We start from the raw sequence: 19,348 nt of genomic DNA, 5'->3' as shown, positions 1-19,348 counted from the left end.
CTGGGAAGGAGAAGGGTGATCTGTGAGGGGGGGATTGGAGGTGGGTGCCCCTCACCACAGGTGAGGAAATTTTGGAATTTTATCCTCAAATGTGTATATTATAACTATAAGACACGAGTTTATGCAAAATTAAAGCAGAATAATCACGTTTTCCCTGATTAATTGGTTGTTGTTTTTTACATGCAATTCCTGAATATGTTTTGGACTTTACATCGTACAACATATGATGTAATGAGTGAAATATAAACTCAAAATAGAATATAAACCTAGACCTGGCCATGCCAAACTCTCCAATGCAGACTTTAGGTGTATCTACTGCAATGACCTCATGTCATGGGATGCTTGGGGTCTCGCACTAAGATCTTGGTAGGTCGTTCTCTTCGCTTTGGCCCACAGATTATGTGTGTGCATCTACTGTGCATGCAGCTAACAATGTTTTGCTCTGAGTTACATCATGTCGATCAACCAATGAGAAACATCCTACGTTTTGCGGATCAGTAATGCATTTGTCATTTGCTTCCATTTAGTCCCTTACCTGGAGGGGACTATCGGTTTGCTCTCTGTCCGTCCGTCCCACCTGTCGTTTTTATGGACTTTTTACCATACCCGTTAACATATTCAACTGAAACTTGGTACATGGCTTTATTATGACAAGTTGCAGAAGAAGTTTGAGTTTCAGGGCATTTCACAAATTTTTCAGAGTTCCGCCCTTTTTGCTTGGAACATGAACATCCATTGGGACCGTTAGGGGACGTGCATTGCAAAGCAATTCTCCCTCTGAATATTAGTTCCCGCCAATCCAAATGAGATTACCTGAACGATTCAAGTGCAGTAATTCACCAGACTTGCTAGATGTGATCAGCACATGCCACGAAGGTGCGAGAGCAGTCTCCCTTGGGTGGGGTCAAAAGGTCAAGTCTTGAAAAATGCAATTACGGGCACATTTTAAATTGAAACTTTGTATATACAATTAACATTGGGAGACGCATAAGATATCTAACGGTTTTTTTTGGGGATTTGACCCCAGTTCATGCCCCAAGGCTGGGGACTTGGGGTCACAGGGGTCTAAATGTAAAAATAAATAACTCTAAATTTGATAGGTCATTCATGGTGGAGATTTTTATCATCTTTCATCGACCACTACCCATCCCCATCCACTCCATGGCCACCCTGCAGTGTCATTCCATAAGAGTGATGGAATGTGAACAATGTTTTTTATCTTCAAAAAGAGAACTGAAGATTTGAATCGGAGGTGAAATTGTTGTGAAATGGTGATTCACGCGAACGATGTAATTGAATTGAAGTGGAATGGATCTGGTTCCCTTGACGTCAATGAATCGGGTTTGGAAGCCGTTTTGTGCGAACGTTTCACATTTGTTGTAAACTTTTTGGCATTCCCTCACACCTAGCTCGGCTTCCCGCTGTAGAACCCAAAGTTTTCAAAATCATTGGAATCTCCCGCGATGAAGCCGATTCTGAGGGCATTTCACTCACTCACCGCAGGCAGGTTGGTGGTCTTTCTGTCTTCTACCGACTCCTCTCCGGCCTTGCTCCCCCTGCTGTCTGTGCTCTGTCCCCCAAGTATTCCTACAGGTCGCACAAGATCTGCCAGCAACCCTCTTATGGTGAAACTGCCAAAATCAAGACTCACTACTCACCTTCACTCTTTCATTCCTCTTTATCCCCCTTTATCCCCCTTCAACCCCCTCCCCTTTCATTCCCCCCGCCCCCACCTTCCACCTCCTGCCCTCTCCCATCCACAGATCTACCGATGTCTCCCTGTTCTCTACTGTTGATGTACTTCCCTCTCCCTCCCCCTCTTGTCTCCCGTGCCCTTTATTATGTTTAATGCCATTTGTTTTATGCGATTTATGTGTTAGTTGTTACAAGAGCCTCGACTTTGTATTCAAAAAATTATAAATTTAAACCTTGGTATCATTTTCCATAAAATTGAAATTTAGTGCGAATGTTTAATAAAAACCAGACAAAGATTTTGTTGTACCACTGTAAACCCTCAGTTATGATCGTTTTCTTTTAAAAGTGCAAAATCAACTACAAGTGAAAAGATGAACTGATTTGATTTTGGCATCAAAGGTCAGAGGTCATGTCAGGTAAAAATGTGATACTTGAGAACAGCTGAAGGGATTTAAATCAAACTTGGTCCAAGTATGTATAATGATGTAATAATGTGGGCGAAGGCATATCGGTCAACGCGTCGACATTGAAGAGTGCCGTTCTAGTTTCTCTATACAAAGCCGAGTCTAATGGAAGAGCAAGAAAACGGAATGGATCAAAACACAGCAGAGCAAAAGGAACAGTAGAGAGGAGGAAACACCAAAAGCAGGGTGGAAGGACAAAGTAGCGGGAGATTTGGACAAACAAGGAAGGTGGGGAGGAATGAGGGATAGGACCCATGGGATGGACAAGATGGACACAGAAGGAACTAGAACAGCACTTGGTAGAGCGCATACCGCTCCCAGGCCGAACAGTTGCTGTTTTGTATCCCACTGATAGGCCGGATCTATATCCAGGCCTGAACCAAAATCGAATCGGTGTTTTCTTATTACCTTACCAACTCCTCCACCTAGTTTGATCAGAACTCGTCTCCAACTTTTTGAAATATCCTGCTGTGTTGTAGGCAACTGTTTGGAATATGCATTGAATGAATGAATGATCGTTTTAAGGCCATTTTCCCCGCTAGAGCGGGGGTTAGCCTTGCGGGCCCCATGACAATCATGGTTCCCTGTTTGAGGCAATGTTTTTATGGCCGGATGCCCTTCCTGACGCCAACCCTTGGTCACGCTCTTACGATGCGCAGGGATACGGTGTACCTATTCTAAGCCGGGGTACACACCGGGATCATTCATCCCAGCAAGCTGGTACTCAATTTGCCGACCTCGGAAGGATAACAGGCTGAGTCAACCCCCCTGGCATTAATTCAGCGATCGACCGGGATTCGAACCCAGGATCGGAGGATCCCAAGCCGGCACCCTAACCGCTAAGCCAACACCAGGGCTTATTTGAACGAAATTGAAACAATTGAAAGAAACCAATTATTTAATCTTATCCCATCATTTGCAGTTCCGTCAATTAGATCACGTTTTCAATCAGCAGGAATGGATTGAATCGTGTTTATACCAGAAGAGATTTTGCTGACATTATTTTTGTGAAAGATTGCCGGTTTTAATCGTTTATATTTGCTTTAAAACCCCAAACTCACTAAATAAACTTACAAACACCCAGACAAAGGAGACCCCACCCCCAGCCATTCGCCTGCCATGCCTGTAGAACCAATCGCTGATGTTTATTGGTGTCCAAGGTGCTCGTTCCGCCCTGGTTGTCAAACCCAACGACATGTTATTATCGACTGAACAACCCTGCCCCTGCCCCAGGTGTGTTGGAAATTTTACATTTATGTTTATATATATATATACTGTATATACATATATGAATATTGTAAAAAAAGATAATCTGTGTCATTGAAATATAATTCAACATTTGATCTGAAATATAAATATGAATATGAATACAAACATGAAATATAATTACCCTGGTGTTGGGCTAGCGGCTAGGGTGCCGGCTTAGGATCCTAGGATCCTGGGTTCGAATCCCGGTCGATCGCTGAATTAACGCCAGGGGGGTTGACTCAGCCTGTCATCCTTCCGAGGTCGGCAAATTGAGTACCAGTTCACTGGTAATTCCCTGTTTGTCGTTAAAGGCGGCAAAAAGGGTTGGCGTCAGGAAGGGCATCCGGCCGTAAAACATTGCTTCAAAAAGGGGACCGGAAAACAACAACAACCACGGTTCCCGAAAAAGGCCAACCCCCGCTTTGCGGGGAAAAATGGCCTCTAAAGGTGGTTTTTTTGTTTTTTTTTTGAAATATAATTAAAGAAATATCAGGATGAAAAATGCACCCTATTCAAAAGAAACACTATCGAAGTTTCGGCGATAACCGTTGTCCAAAACACACACACACACACACACACACATACACACACACAGTATATAATTTATTTTTTGGTTCTTCCAATCTGAGATTCAAGCCTCTCCCAATCTGATTTATAAGGTATTCCTTAGTCCCTGCAAACTACAAAACATCACTGGATATATGGCCAATTGAGGGGCTGACAGGATGGCCTCGACCCTAGAGGTATGGACATTCCCCTCTAACCTGTCTTACCTGGTTTTGAGTCATGACCCAGCTATAAACTGCCATCCTGGTGTTTGACAGGCACCATTGGGTGTGCCATCTCTAGGATGGACGCTAAACTGTGTGCCCCGTGTTCCGGCATTAGTTGGTGGACGTTAAATATCCCATTCATTATGTCCCTCGCGGAGACTAGCCAGCACCCTGAACAAATTAAATCCCTGCCTTAACTAACCTTTGTCAAATGTCAGGCCTGGCCAGTCAGTTCGTGAAAGACTTGGGCCAAAACTCCCCCAGGCCAATCCCACAAGGACGTGGGAATAATTGTGGTGGATAATCCAAGGGCCGGCACATGCGTTATGTTGAATTGAGTATTTGATCATTCCAGCAATTGATAAATAATAGTTGATCGTTCCAGTGAACACGAATCTCATTGTTTATGCAACTGTTGCCATCCTGCTTTGCTTCCTGTTGCCATATTTATTTTGGAGAGGTTTCCATGGTAACCTAGACATAAAAGGAAACCATTTGTCCCAACATTCCTTTGCTTTATCCACACCCTCCTAACTTGAGCTATTGGTTTACTAAAGGTAACTGCACGGTGTACATTAGTTGAAAGCATCAAACCCGACAGGTCAACTTGGTGGAAAGTTGATGACAAAATTACCCATTTTGCTGTCTTCAGAATAGTTGACAAAAGAAGATATTAATTTCAAACATTCTTTTTCCAAATTAACTATTTTTTGATGTCACACAGGTGTACAGGTGTACAGTTATTTTAAGCTAACTCTCATTTTTCAAACACATTCCTCTTCAATCCAGAAATTAATGTCCACTCTCTATATATACTTTATAAGTTTGAAGTTGAATTTAAATTTTAATGCAGCGTTACCCACCAAAGTCCGAATTATTCTCTGAAGGATTATAAAAACAAACGCAGCTATTTCCTCAGCAATCGTGACGGTCCGAAGAACTCCATGAAGACCCAGTGAATTTGATGTGTATTCAAAGGAGGAGGTGACGAAGAAAGCAAGCAATAGTATCCGTTCCAGTGACGGGAAAAGTTGAAGTTAATGTATAAATTTAAATTATTTACTGCATATAATGCAGGGGTGCAGGAGGGTCGGGGGGGAGAGGGCAGTAGAACTGCCAGGGTGGGAGGGGGCAAGAGAGCTAGCAGGTTAGGGGGAGCAGGAGAGATAGCAGGTTAGGGGGAGCAGGAGAGATAGCAGGTTAGGGGGAGCAGGAGAGATAGCAGGTTAGGGGGAGCAGGAGAGATAGCAGGTTAGGGGGAGCAGGAGAGCTAGCAGGTCAGGGGGAGCAGGACAATACACTTGTTATCAAAGTGCGATTTAAGCTTCGTAAAAACACAACAACACAATGAAGTCACTCCCCAAAAAACGTATATTTTTCTTTATGACAAACCCCTTCAAAATACACATCTCAGCTAAGCAATGGAGCAATGAAATTTTCACACAAGTCCCACACTCCAGAATCGGGGAAGAAATGGCACCCCATGACCACAACCCCGTCCGAGAGGGAGGACGCCACCTGGAGCGATGCACCCACTGGGACGTCCAGCACACCCTGATGGGCCTTCACAAAATAATCCAAACAGGGCATCACGCTGCCTCCAAAGCTTGGCCAAGTTTAGGGAGTGGGGGGGGAGTGGGGGGGGGGGGGGGGTGCACTGACTGCAAAAAAAAAAGTTCAAACAAAGTCTCCTCCCCCCACCACACCCTCCAGGGAATGCCAAAGAATTCTTCTCCCTTTCTCCAGCATCCCCAACCATTATTCCTCTGCCTCCCATCGGGTTGGCTGGAAGGAAGTCCCCGGCCCAAGTCTCACACGAATCGGCCAGAGCTTACAAACGCACCAATATTCCAATAATATACATGAACACTCGAGTGACAATTTTTTTATTTTTTTTTAAGTTCAGATTTGGTAGCCCTACTTTTGCGGGCCGGCTAGGGCAAGTCTTTCACGAGTGCACATTTGTGGTGCATCGGAGCCATTGTCTGCAGAAATATGGGGGAGGAGGGAGGGATTAAATGTTAAACTCCGATGGGGAATGAAGCAGAGCAAGTCGCTCCCCTCAGAGGGGAGGGATCTCGACAGGACAGCACAGTTCTTGCACAACTCTCGCAGTTTTGAGCTGGGAGGTGCGAGGTAGAGTTTTTGGGGGATTTGAGGTTGCCATTGAGAGGAGGTGGGAACGGGTCATGTCGAGGCACACACAGAAACACACACACACACACACACACACACACACACACACACACACACACACACACACACACACACACACACACAAACAGACACACACACACACTCAAACAGACACAAAGAAAGTGAATTTTATTTATGATTCCAGTTCGTTTTCTCTCACTCTTACACTAAAACATGCACCAAGGAAAATAACTATTTCTAAGCTATCCATTCTTAGCCGCCCCGAGAAGTAATTTCCGCAGCAATGTATTGTAAAGATTCTTTTCAGCTTTTCTGGTTAGTGTCACTCAGGGCACTTTGAAATGTCTTTACAGATATCGTCCCACCTGGTGCCTGCCATCTGCTCAATCCTTCTTCGGTGTATGTGAATAATGAGCTGTGCTTGGCTGATATCGAGGTATATGGATTTGATTATGACTACACACTTGCTGTTTACACCAACGCTGTGCACGGGCTCATTTACGAGACTGCTCGAGATGTTTTGGTGTCTCAATATCGGGTAAGGGATTTCTTCAGCATATTTCGATCGTATTTATCTACTCGTTTGTCTTTTTATTGCAATTCTAAGATGAAAATCAATTTTTTATGAAACTTTGCTTGCCTTGTGCTATATGTATAACCTAGAATAAACCATAGACTATGAGCAGAGTACCTGGCCTATTGGCGGTATTGTTCCAAGTATGCAACACGTTCTTCTGACGCATACCTTTATTAGGGCGGTGTATAGGTAACTGGCAGCCCCCTCAATCGTTTGTGAAAATAAAAAAAATAGAAAAAATAAAACGGGTGACGTGCATGATACAAAAACATGCCGACTGCTTGTAATTCAAAACACCTCATTGCACTGGAAAACGTGGGGACAGGAATACATTACAGTACTGTACTGTAGAGTGGGCACTTGTAATACCCTCTCCTACCTGGAGGCGGCAAAGAATGGGCACTTGTAATACCCTCTACTACCTGGAGGCGGCAAAGAGTGGGCACTTGTAATACCCTCTCCGACCTGGAGGCGGCAAAGAGTAGGCACTTGTAATACCCTCTCCTACCTGGAGGCGGCAAAGAGTGGGCACTTGTAATACCCTCTACTACCTGGAGGCGGCGCTACACGATACACATTTACATAGAGGATTTTTAGTCCCTCTGCTCCCCAAGACCACGGGCAAAGATAAAGCACCCCTATGCACTAATTGGGGTCATGCTGATCATATGTAGCAAGTTTGGATGGAATCAGCCCAGAACTGAGGAGGAGGTTTTGAAAACTTCTCCAAAGCTTTTGACATTAGTTTATGATCGGTCATTAAATTTGATTTGGTGGTTGATAATTGAATTGAGATGGTTGATTTAAGAACTTGTTTAAATTTTATTTTAAATTATTGCTTGGTTATATTTTATAGTATTGACTGTACACATATAATCAGTTAATGTGTAAATAGTTGTTTTATAGTGTGATTAATTTCTCCCCCCCGCCCCCCCCCCCACCCCTCCCGCTCCCTACAATCCCACCGGCCCCTCCCATCCCTTACTCACCCGTCTCGTTTGTATCACCAATATCACACGTGATTGTACTCTGACAGTATCCTGAAGCCCTAAAGGAGTACCAGTACCGACCTGACTTTGTGATCCGTGGTCTGCACTATGACCTGCAAAAGGTAAGGTGGGAATATACATAATGTGGCTTTTTCAAAAATAAAAGTCTGCTCTTCACACCTTTTATAGTCACAAAGATGAGCATTGCAGACAGGAAAAATACCAAACAAAGTGAATTGAGTACAGTGCCATTTTGTCATCCTTGTCCTTCTATCAGTTATGTTATGAAATGTACATCTTAACCATCATCGTAACTTTAACAAATTGTAATCACCTGAATCAGTCATTCATATTCCTAATGCAGTACAATGTCCAACACATGGTTGTTATGCGAAAGTTTTGATACACAATGGCAATAGCTTGGCCGTAAAGCATAATTTTTTCTTGTCTAAAAATCACTTCTATGGAAGGATGCTGAAACACTTATCTATCGGTTCTGCAACTCAAAGCAGTTCAGCAGAATCAAAACTACATGGTCCATTTTCATCCAAAACTGCACAAACATACCATTCAAAGATAATCTCGTTTGGAGTTGTCGCGATATCGGAATGTCACAAATTCGAGATTTTTCCACACTCGTGTACACGCGGTCACATGACATCGGTCGCATCAAATATACTACAATGTATCAAGGAAAAAAATGATCATTTGTAAATGTAATCCAAATTTAATTGCTTTGCGGAATTTTTTTTATCGACTATTTGCATTTGAATGGTGATGCTGAGTTTGACATCTGCTCAATTATAGGAAAGGCAGCCTAGGTTTTCCAGTGTCTATATAAAGTATAGGCATCCACCACCATCAACACACCCATGAAGCTTTGTCTCTACGTGAGCATCGTGGTACGAACAGCAATCTATGGCAGTGAGACATGGAAGATGACAGTAAATGTGGCAAAAAGGCTGGATGTCTCATCAGCTATGTCTCTGCAAGATCGTGGGCATCACATGGAAAGACGTCTCCAATGAGGACATGCTGGCACAGAGTGCACAACGACGCCTGCGTGATATTGCTATGGAGAGACATTTGAGTCTTGTCCGACGATTTCCTGAGAGGCGACCTGCGAGAGTCTTTATTGAATGGATTCCACCTCGAAGAAAAAGAGAAGGATGTCAAAAAAGACTTGGTGGAGTACCTTCAAAGAAGACTGGATTGAGGGGGAAACCACCGAGAGCACAGCTAAAGAGCTGGTTTGGAACCGGATTCAATGGAGACGATTTGTTGTTCAATGTCCCATAACAGGGACGGGAGGAGTGAACAAACTAATGAACTACCAAACATTTGAATGACCACATAAATTTGACTTTGTGATCGTAGTATGCACCTCACGTTGTAATAAATTATTCATCATCATTATTATTTGTGTCGTATTAAAGCATCATAATCCGTTGGATGGGGACACTTTTTTTTTTTTGAAATCCCGACTTCTTTCTTTCCTGGAAGTTATAGCAGTGTCCATGTGTTTTATGCCTTTTGCACCCACCTTCCCATGCCTCCTCCCCCCATGCCCTCTCCCTCCCACAGATCTTCCGTTGTCCCTGTTCTCTGCTGTTGTACTTGTGTGCTTCCCTCTCTCTCCCCATCTTGTCTCCCACTCCCTTTAGTGTATGCTTTGTGTATCCGTTTGTCCTTTTTTTGTGATTGATGTTAGCTCTTTCACGAGCCTCGATCTTGTATACAAAAACGAAACCAAAAAAACCACATTGCTGTGAAACCAAATGCAATTTTGATGTTTTTAATCCCCAAGAGCAATTGTTTAGGGGCAATTCACCTCTGGGAACCCTCGAGGTAATTCACTTTAGGTACACCTTCAATGCATTTTCGACCCGGGACCTGCATGATTTTTGTTTTGCTAAAACTGTCAACAAAAATGTATATTTGCATGACCTTTCATATATGCTTCCAATAAAGGGTAATACATATTCCTGTGTGTGTTGTGTGTGTTTTGTGTGTTGTTTTTCTTTTTGTTTTTCTTTGTTTTGGTTTGTTTTCTTTGTTTTGTTTAGGTTTGTTTTTCTTTGTGTTTTGTTTTGTTTGTTTTGTTTTTCTTTGTGCAGGATTGGGGGAAATTTGTTTTGAAAAATTTTACCCCATCACATTGCCCTGCATGATTGCTTGTTTCACTATAACTTTGTTATAAAAGTGTTTTTGCGCATGATCTTTCATATACACTTTGAATAAAGGGGAATACATACTCATGTATGTGTGTTTTGGGGTTTTTTCTTTCAGGATTGGAGGGAATATATTTTAAAAAATTGAACTCCTGGAATGCACTTGTCGGTCTTTTTGGACCGGTTTGGCAGATAGGTTGTTGTTTATTTTTTTTTAAAACAACAATAAAATGTCATTTTCTTTTTTGCATTATTTTAAATGTGTCTTTCACATCACACATTTAAAATGTGTCTTTCACATCACAAAATCACAGACTGGGCAAACAAATGGAACATGTCTTTCAATCCTGATAAATCTCACACTCTTACGATGTCTCTCCGAAAAGACCGACTGGACAGTGGACAACCCTCCCATCCACTTTCTGAATAATCCTCTCCAAGAAGTTCTGTCACTCAAGCTTTTGGGTCTCACTATTTGCCATGATCTTTCCTGGGAAAACCACATTTCAAATCTGGCCTCCAAAGCCAGTCGCCGACTGGGCATCCTCTGTCGTGCGAAGTCCTTCCTTGGCACACCTGAGCTCCTCACGACATACAAGGCTTTCATCCGCAGCTATATGGAATACTGCTCTCCCCTCTGGTCTGGTGCTCCTGCCTCACACCTAGCTCGTCTTCACGCTGTTGAAACCAAAGCGTTAAGAATCATTGGAATCTCCCGCGATGAAGCGAACTCCAAGGGCCTTTCACTCACTCACCGCAGGCAGGTTGGTGGTCTTTCCGTCTTCTACCGACTCCTCTCTGGCCTTGCCCCCCCCCCAGCTCTCTCTGGGCTCTGTCCCCCAAATATTCCTACAGGTCGCACAAGATCTGCCTGCAACCCTCTTATGGTTAAACTACCAAAATCAAGACTTTCTGCTCACCTTCACTCCTTCATTCCTCTTTTCTCCCGCCTATGGAACAAACTCCCTCACTCTCTTCAATCCCACTCCACCCTCCAGGTCTTTAAAACAGCTGTTCACCACCATCTCTTATCCTCCCCCATCCAAAACCTTGATCTTTTCTACCCCTGCTAATTTCGGTCGCCTTGTGTTTTATACCTCTCCCAACCCCCCCCCCCCCCCCTTCCCACGCCTCCTCCCCCCAAGCCCTCTCCCTCCCACACTTCTCCCTGCTCTCAAATGATGTGGTTGTGTGCTTCCCCTTCTCTCCCCATCTTGTCTTCCGCTCCCTCTTTTTGTATATTTTGTTTGTCTGGTTGATTTGTTTGTGAAATAAATGTTAGCTCTTTCACGAGCCTCGATTCAGTATACAAAAAAAAAAAAGTATTATTTTCATTTTTAAAATCATTGTTTAATTATTACATTCCCACTCTGCCTCTCCCCTTTATAGAGCCTGATAGAGCGGTGGTGTGTGTGTGTGTGTGTGTGTGTGTGTGTTTCGATGTGTTTCGATGTGTTTCGATGTGTTTCGATGTGTTTCGATGTGTTTCGATGTGTTTCGATGTGTTTCGATGTGTCCCCCACACCCTTTGACCCACAAGGCCAAACTTGGCATGAAGTGCATTCTTGGATATTTTTTTTATTTTTTTTTATACAAGATTGAGGCTCGTGTAAGAGCCAACATTAATCACAAAAAGACAAACTGACACATAAAACATATGATAAAGGGAGCGGGAGACAATATGGGGAGATAGAGAGAAGCACACAAGTATAACATTTGAGAGCAGGGACATCGGGAGATCTGTGGGAGGGAGAGAGCTTTGGGGGGGGGGGGAGAGAGCTTTGGGGGGGGGAGGGGGGAGGCATGGGAAGGGGGCTGAGGTATAAAACACATGGACACTGCAAGGACTTCCAGGAAAGAAGTTGGTATTTCAAAAAAGTGGGTCTGGGGTGAATTAGCGGGGGTAGAAAAGATCAAGGTTTTGGATTGGGGGCTGACAAGAGATGATGGTGGCGAACAGCTATTTTAAAGACCTGGAGGGAGAGTGGGATTGAATCGAGTGGGGGAGTTTGTTCCAGAGGCAGGAAAAAAGAGGAATGAAAGAGTGAAGGTGAATAGAGAGTATTGATTTTGGCAGTTTAACCATAAGAGGGTTGCAGGCAGATCTTGTGCGACCTGTAGGAATATTTGGGGGACATATCACAGACAGAACTGGGGGAGCTAGGCCGGAGAGGAGTAGGTAGAAGACAAAGACCAACAACCTACCTGCGGTGAGAGTGAAAGGTCGTCGGAGTTGGCTTCATCGCGGGATATTCCAATGATTCTGAAAGCTTTGGTTTCAACAGCGTGAAGCCGAACAGCGGATTTCAACAGCGCATTAAAGCTGCACAAAAGAAATGCTAAACTTTCTAACTTTGTTTCTACAGATTTGTTCACAACTTCTGTTCAAAAGAGCAAGTTATACATTATTAAACAGTACTGCAGATACCTGCTGGCTATTTGAATGTCAACATTATTCTTTCCATTTCCTGAAATTGTGTCAGATTAAATTGTATGGATTGATTGTATGGAGGCAAAAGGTATGAAGGTGAATATCGGAAAAACGAAGGTGATGACAAGTGGTAAAGCATGTGGTGAGGTGGAAAGAACTGGGAAGTGGCCCTGTGCTGTGTGCAGGAAGGATGTCGGAGTGAAATCCATTCTATGCACAATGTGCGCTGAGTGGGTTCATCAAAAATGTAGTGGTTTGAGAGGGTCATTAACCAGTGTGGCAGCTACATTAAAGTGTAAGGTGTGCACAGAGGGAGCTGCAGATGGAGGAAATGTTGAGTTGGATCTTGGAGACGGCGTGAAGCTGGAGGGTGTGAAAACATTTTGCTACCTAGGAGACATGCTGAATGGAGAAGGTGGATCAGACTCGTCAACGGTTGCTGGAGTGAGATGTGCATGGAAGAAGTTTCGTGAATTTAGTGGCGTGCTGATGAGGAGGGGAGTGTCATTGAAGCTGAAGGGAAAGGTGTATGCTGCATGTGTGAGAAGTGTTATTATTTATGGGAGTGAGACATGGGTAATGAACGTAGAGCAGCAACGAAGGCTGGAAAGGGTGGAAATGCGAATGGTTCGGTGGATGTGCGGAGTATCGTTGAGAGAGGGGAAGACAAATGATGAATTGCGAAAGATGATGGGAATAGAGCCTGTGATGGATGCTGTGAAGAGAAACAGTTTGAGATGGTTTGGGCATGTGTTGAGGAAGGATGAAAGTGACTGGTTGAGAAGAGTGATGGAAATGAATGTAGAAGGAAGTAGAGGATGGGGAAGAACGAGAAAGACTTGGTTAAGGTGGTGGAAGAAGAAATGCGGGCAAGGGGGTTAACAAGGGGAGATGCAGAAAATAGGGCAAGATGGAGAAGATTGTCATGGGGACCGCAAGGCTAACCCCCGCTCTAGCAGGGAAAATGGCCTTAAATTGCCTGGTTGTTGTTGTTGTTGTTGTCAGTTAAAAATAGTAAAAATCAGCTTTACACACGTTTTTGTTCAAAAACTCCGCATTCGATAAATTGCAAGATAATGTGTTCATAAGTATTGAGCGAACAGCAATTCCCCCAACTAAGTAAAAAAACAAAGTCAAATAAAAAGTCCCCCACCCCACCCTCTTTAATGCATAAGAACGTTGTGAAACTGTTATTGTAAAGTGTCAGTGGTAATGAGACTGCACATGATTTGTCTGGCAGGGCCTGCTTCTGAAGATCGATGCTTTCCATCACATCCAGCAGGGGTCTGTCTACCGGTAAGAGATGGCACATCTTTGACTTACCATAACAAAATGAATCACAAGCTGCATAGAGCATTTTTTTTAGTATGTGCAAAAAGAGAATGTGGTGGTTGGGGTGGGTAGGTGTGTGTCACGTCACAGAGTTACACTGGAACGGCACTCGGTAGAGCGCATACCTCCGCCAGGCTGAACGGTTTATGTTTTGTATCCCACAGATAGGCCGGATCTGCATCCTGGCCTTTACAAAACTCCAATCGGCTTGTTTGTGTCACCTACTTATTCATCCACTTACTCATCTACATACTAGTCATCCACCAAGTTTTGTCATAACCCATCCATCATTTTTGTGATTAATGTGCTGTACTGTATATTGTTTTGGCCCCGTCTCAATGGTGAAGAATCACTTGTGTCTCGATCCGGATCTTCTCCAAAATCGAATCAATTCGTCATTGTTAAACACCCAATCTGTCCACCAAATTTCGTCTAAATGCATCCATAACTTTTTGAGGTATCCTGCTCACAGATGGATAGACAGGTGAAAACACAACATCTGCACACCTTTTGGTGGCAGAGGTAACGACACATGTTCAGCTAATATGAAGTGTTCTATCTAATCCAGGGGTCAGGAACCTTTTTGACTGGGAGAGCCATAAAAGCCAAATATTTCTAAATATATTTCATTGAGAGCCATATAGTATTTTTAACGTATAATAAATTAAATATGTCTTACTTTTAATGCGACTTCTGGTGCTGCATGGTTTTGCTGATGGCCTTGTAGTCTGGTTCATACGTGGTGAGGTTGAGCTTCATGCAGGCGTTGAGGCTTCCATCAGTTAAACGTGAGCGTAGGTTGGTCTTAATGTTCCTCATATGCGAGAATGACTGCTCACATGCATATGTAGAGCCAAACATGGTCAATACGGCAATACTCACACACTGCATTGTGTGGTATGTCACAGGAAGCTCGTCCTGTGACACATCTTCTTCAAAACTTCTTCAAAACTTTATCTTCAAAACTAATTTCTGTTTACTTTAAAATGACACAGTATTATTAAGAAATATCAAGTATTTTAAAATCAGTTCCAAACTGATTTTTTTTTTTTTTTTTTTCAACTCAAAATTGTCTGGGAGCCATATGCCGTCACCGGAAGAGCCATATATGGCTCGCGAGCCATAGGTTCCCGACCGCTGATCTAATCCATTAAATTGATGATTCATTGTCAGGTGTTCCTCATCATCAACATCAGATGATGTTCCTCTCTACACATCGTGTGAGCTTGATACAGGTTGGCTAGCCTTTCATTGGAAGATCACCATATAATTGTTTCTGCATAAAAGGAACAACATTGAGTGAAATATCTTGCATCACTCAATTTTCAAAGCATGGTATCTGAAGCACAATCAACAAGTACAGGGAAACATAATCTGCAATTGACAAACCAGGACTGGAAGACCCAAAAAGTTGTTCAACAAGGATGAGCAATACTTAAAGATAATATCCTTAAGGGACAGAAAGAAGACAAACATTAAATTGACAACAGAGCTGGCAGAAGGCTCAGATGTCTTTATCCATCCATCAATGGTACAAAGGTCACTTTTGAAATCAGGACTTGCCTGTATGACGTACGAACGATTCCGTCTGTGTAAATGTAATTTGGCAGGGGGTTGCCTAATGATGGATTAAGTGTATAAATGAGCAACGTATTCCTGCGGAAATCGTTCTACATTTGTCAAATCTTTTCAGTCGCAATGCATCAAGTTTTGAAATCATGTATTCTTCACTACCAGCATTCTCTAATCGTTTCACATCACTTTCCAGTGGTTACTCACCAGTTCCCGATGATGAAGTTCAGGATCTCTACGGAGGAACGCATGTCCGTTTGCACCAAATGACAGATTTTTACGGAAAGGTAAGCAATTTCATTAGTTTGGGACATTTACAGCATATTTCATTCCAGGATATCGAATTGACCTTTGACATCTGTTAATGCTTATATCTACGAGGATGGATACAATTTGGTGGCCCCACGACGAGGATTGCACTCAGTTGTTTGCCTTTGTCTTCCCAGTGGTTGTTGCTGCAGGATTTTGTAATTTGTTCAGAATTCCAGCAATAACTCTCCCACTCTTTGTGAATAACACCGTGGGATCTTTAACGCCCAGCAGCAAATGCTAGCAGACGGATCCCCAGCTTGACATCCATCCGAGGGATGGTGGTCATTGTTTTGCAAAGTCCTGCCGACAAAACACATATCTTACATTTTAACATTATTGAGAAATGATATTCATTGCTACCAGTAATAGTAGTGATGGTGGGTTAGTAGTTTTTCCCACCTAAATCGTTGAAACTTAACAAAAATATAGACAAGTCAGGAGACAACGATGGTTCACGAGCAATCGGTATTCAATGACAAAGGTCAAAACCGACATTGAAAATATATAAATAGGAATGTATTATCTGTTATGAGACTAGTTAGCTACACAATACCGAAAATTTGGTTCAATTCCGACAACTTTGAAAATTTGACCTTTGTGACCTTGAAATGTCAAAACGAAGGTTACTGACCTTGAAATGAGATAGAAAATAATGTATAATCAGTTATGAAGTTAGTTAGCTACACAATACCGAAAATTTGGTTCGATTTCGACAACTTTGAAAATTTGACCTTTGTGATATGAAATGTCAAAACAAAGGTTACTGACCTTGAAAGGAGAGAAAATAATGTATAATCAGTTATGAGGTTAGTTAGCTACACAATACCGAAAATTTGGTTCGATTCCGCCAACTTTGAAAATTTGACCTTTGTGACCTTGAAATGTCAAACCGAAGGTTACTGACCTTGAAATGAGAGAAAATAATGTATAATCAGTATGAGGTTAGTTAGCTACACAATACCGAAAATTCGGTTCGATTCCGACAACTTTGAAAATTTGACCTTTGTGACCTTGAAATGTCAAAACGAAGGTTACTGACCTTGAAATAAGATAGAAAATAATGTATAATCAGTATGAGGTTAGTTAGCTACACAATACCGAAAATTCGGTTCGATTCCGACAACCTTGAAACTTTGACCTTTGTGACCTTCAAAGGTCAAAGGTCTAGGATTCTGAAATTTGTTGGAAAACTTGTATTTCATGATGTATGTGATAATATAAGATCATGTACGACATTTCACCCTATCAGGAAGCGAACAATGTAGTAAAACCATCAAAAATCTACTTTTCTAAATTTCGTGCCCTTATGACCTTGACCTTGGGGCGAAAATGAAAGATCGAGCTCCGTGGGGCTAGACACATGACATCGGCCTAACCAAATACCGAAACCCCTGTCAGATTCCACCAACTCCCTCGGTGAAGATGTAGCTTGAACTCGATTACCCCCTAAAAAGACATCTTTTTCGGGCATGGCTCCGCCCACAATGGGCGCAATACGCCCACTCTACACAGGACACAACTAGATCATGATATCAACCTCCCACCCAAGTTTCATCAAGATCGGATGATATCATCGGGTAGTTATGCTGCGGACAGACAGACAGACATACACACACACAGACACACACACACACACACACAGACAGACGCACACACATGACGAATATAGTGGGCACTTGATAACTCGTGAACCAATATTCTTCCTTTATTTTTCATGCCTCTGCCAAGGAAGTTGCCGGAGGATTAATGTTTTCGGGTTGTCAGTCTCGCCGTGCGTCCGTGATAGGTTTTCGCTACCATGATAACTTAAGAACGGCTGAAGGGATCTCAGTAAAACTTGATAAAAGTATGTACTATGATGTGAAGATGAATTGATTAGATTATGGAGTCAAGAGGTCAAAGGCCAGAGGTCATGTTAGGTAAAAATCCTGTTACCGTGATAACTCGTGAACCAGTGATGGGATTTTGACCTAAGTTGGTACAAGTGTCCATTATGATGCAAAGGTGAAGCGATTTGATTTTGGGGTCAAGAGGTCAAAGATCAGAGGCCATGTTGGGTCAAAATCCTCTATAACTTGTGAATGAGTGATGGGATTTTGACCAAACATGGTTCAAGTATGAACTATGATGCAAATGTAAAGCGTTGTGATTTTTTGATCAAAAGGTCAGAGGTCATGTTAGGTAAATAAAACATTGTGATCAATTTTGGACTAGGTAACAGCATTTAAACCGAACCTGGCACGAGTATGCCGTTTGATGCAAAGATGAACCAATTAGAATGTGATGTCATAAGGCCAAAGGTCAGAGGTCACATTAAAACTGTGGTATAACTGTTACTGATACCAATGGAAACGGAATTTGAACGAAACTAAGTACTGTAACATGTGCTATGATGCTAGATATATACTGATTAGATGTTGGGGTTAAAAGGTCTGAGGTTTTAGGTCTAAAGTCTAAGGTTAGAGTCGGGTAAAGACTAGACGTGGGCGGGTGGAGGCATATCGGTCGACGTCGCGACATCAAATTATGTCTAGTTTTTCACAATTACCATGTTATTTCTGATACAAGGAATTTGTTTCGAGTTTAACTTATTCGATTTGATTTGATCCTAACCGCTAAGCCAACGCCAGGCTCATTCATTCATTCAATGCGAAGTTTTTGAGTTGGGTTATTTATTTAATTTCTCTTTGCAGGGTACATGCATGAAGCAATTCATGGACGTATTTTCTCTTGCTGAGATGACGCTTCTTTCAACTGCCAATGATTACTTTGTGGTCAACGGCATTGACTATGATCCAATACATCTCTTTAAAGATGTCACGGTAAATTATATCTTGTCATCTCTTGTGGTGTGCTTTTGTTTCCTATTTCCAGCAATACCTCACATCCTTTACAACAGACACATGGACTATGAAACATCCATCAATTAATGCTGGCAGACAGGGCGTACCCAGTTTGGTATCGTTACGAGGGGATCTGATAGAGATGTTTCAGATAATGAAGGGTATACAGAAAATGAATGCAGAAGGGTTTTTTCAGAATGGGCAGTGATAGGACAAGGGGTCACAGCCTTAGGGTAAAGAAGAGGAGAGTTAAGATGGTAGTCGGCAAGGGTCTTCCACTGAGAGAGTAGTTCATACCTGAAATGGTCTCCCTGGAACAGTAGTGACAGCAGAAACAGTAGATAAGTTTACATTGGAGTTAGATAGGTCTTATAACTAAAAAGTTATTTTTAAAAATACATCTATACACAGTATGTCATCCAATTGATGTCCCTCTGTGGCCAACTGTTCTTGCCACTCACCCAGGACTCTTAAATATTTGATTATTGTTGGAGCACAGGCACAGTGGGCCAAATGGCCTCCTCTGTGAAAGTTCCTTGTGAATGAAAGGGTCAGTTATGTGGTTCGTGAGGCTCATTTATATTCGGCTGTGGGAGGTTCATTGTACTGATTTGAAAATACGCTGATATACCGGCTCTGCCTTCCTTCACACTGCTCGTGGTGTGCAAATTTTTACCTCGCTTCTTTACTTTAATCGGACTATCGCTGTATAATTTGATGAAAATGTATTCATCTCTAATGTGGGACAGCCCCAAGCAGTGTGTGAAAATTCAACTTCCTCCTA

At 42.5% G+C, this 19,348-nt stretch overlaps 1 protein-coding gene across 1 annotated transcript in view; it reads left to right on the top strand.

The window, feature by feature from the left end:
* Window positions 1-19,348, top strand: part of LOC137425630 (5'-nucleotidase domain-containing protein 2) — a 40,507-nt gene that overhangs the window by 1,644 nt on the left and 19,515 nt on the right. Inside the window, exons 2-6 of the mRNA XM_068114235.2 lie at window positions 6,691-6,875; window positions 7,951-8,025; window positions 13,746-13,801; window positions 15,606-15,696; window positions 18,415-18,543. Of these exons, the coding sequence (XP_067970336.1) occupies window positions 6,691-6,875; window positions 7,951-8,025; window positions 13,746-13,801; window positions 15,606-15,696; window positions 18,415-18,543 (536 nt within the window). The remainder of the gene's footprint in view (window positions 1-6,690; window positions 6,876-7,950; window positions 8,026-13,745; window positions 13,802-15,605; window positions 15,697-18,414; window positions 18,544-19,348) is intronic.

This window comes from Myxine glutinosa, chromosome 4 (assembly GCF_964187855.1).
Source record: "Myxine glutinosa chromosome 4, kmMyxGlut1.1, whole genome shotgun sequence".
Taxonomy (NCBI): Eukaryota; Metazoa; Chordata; class Myxini; order Myxiniformes; family Myxinidae; genus Myxine; species Myxine glutinosa.
The sequence above is the reverse complement of the archived record's forward strand: the minus strand, read 5'-3'. Positions and strand labels throughout refer to the sequence as shown.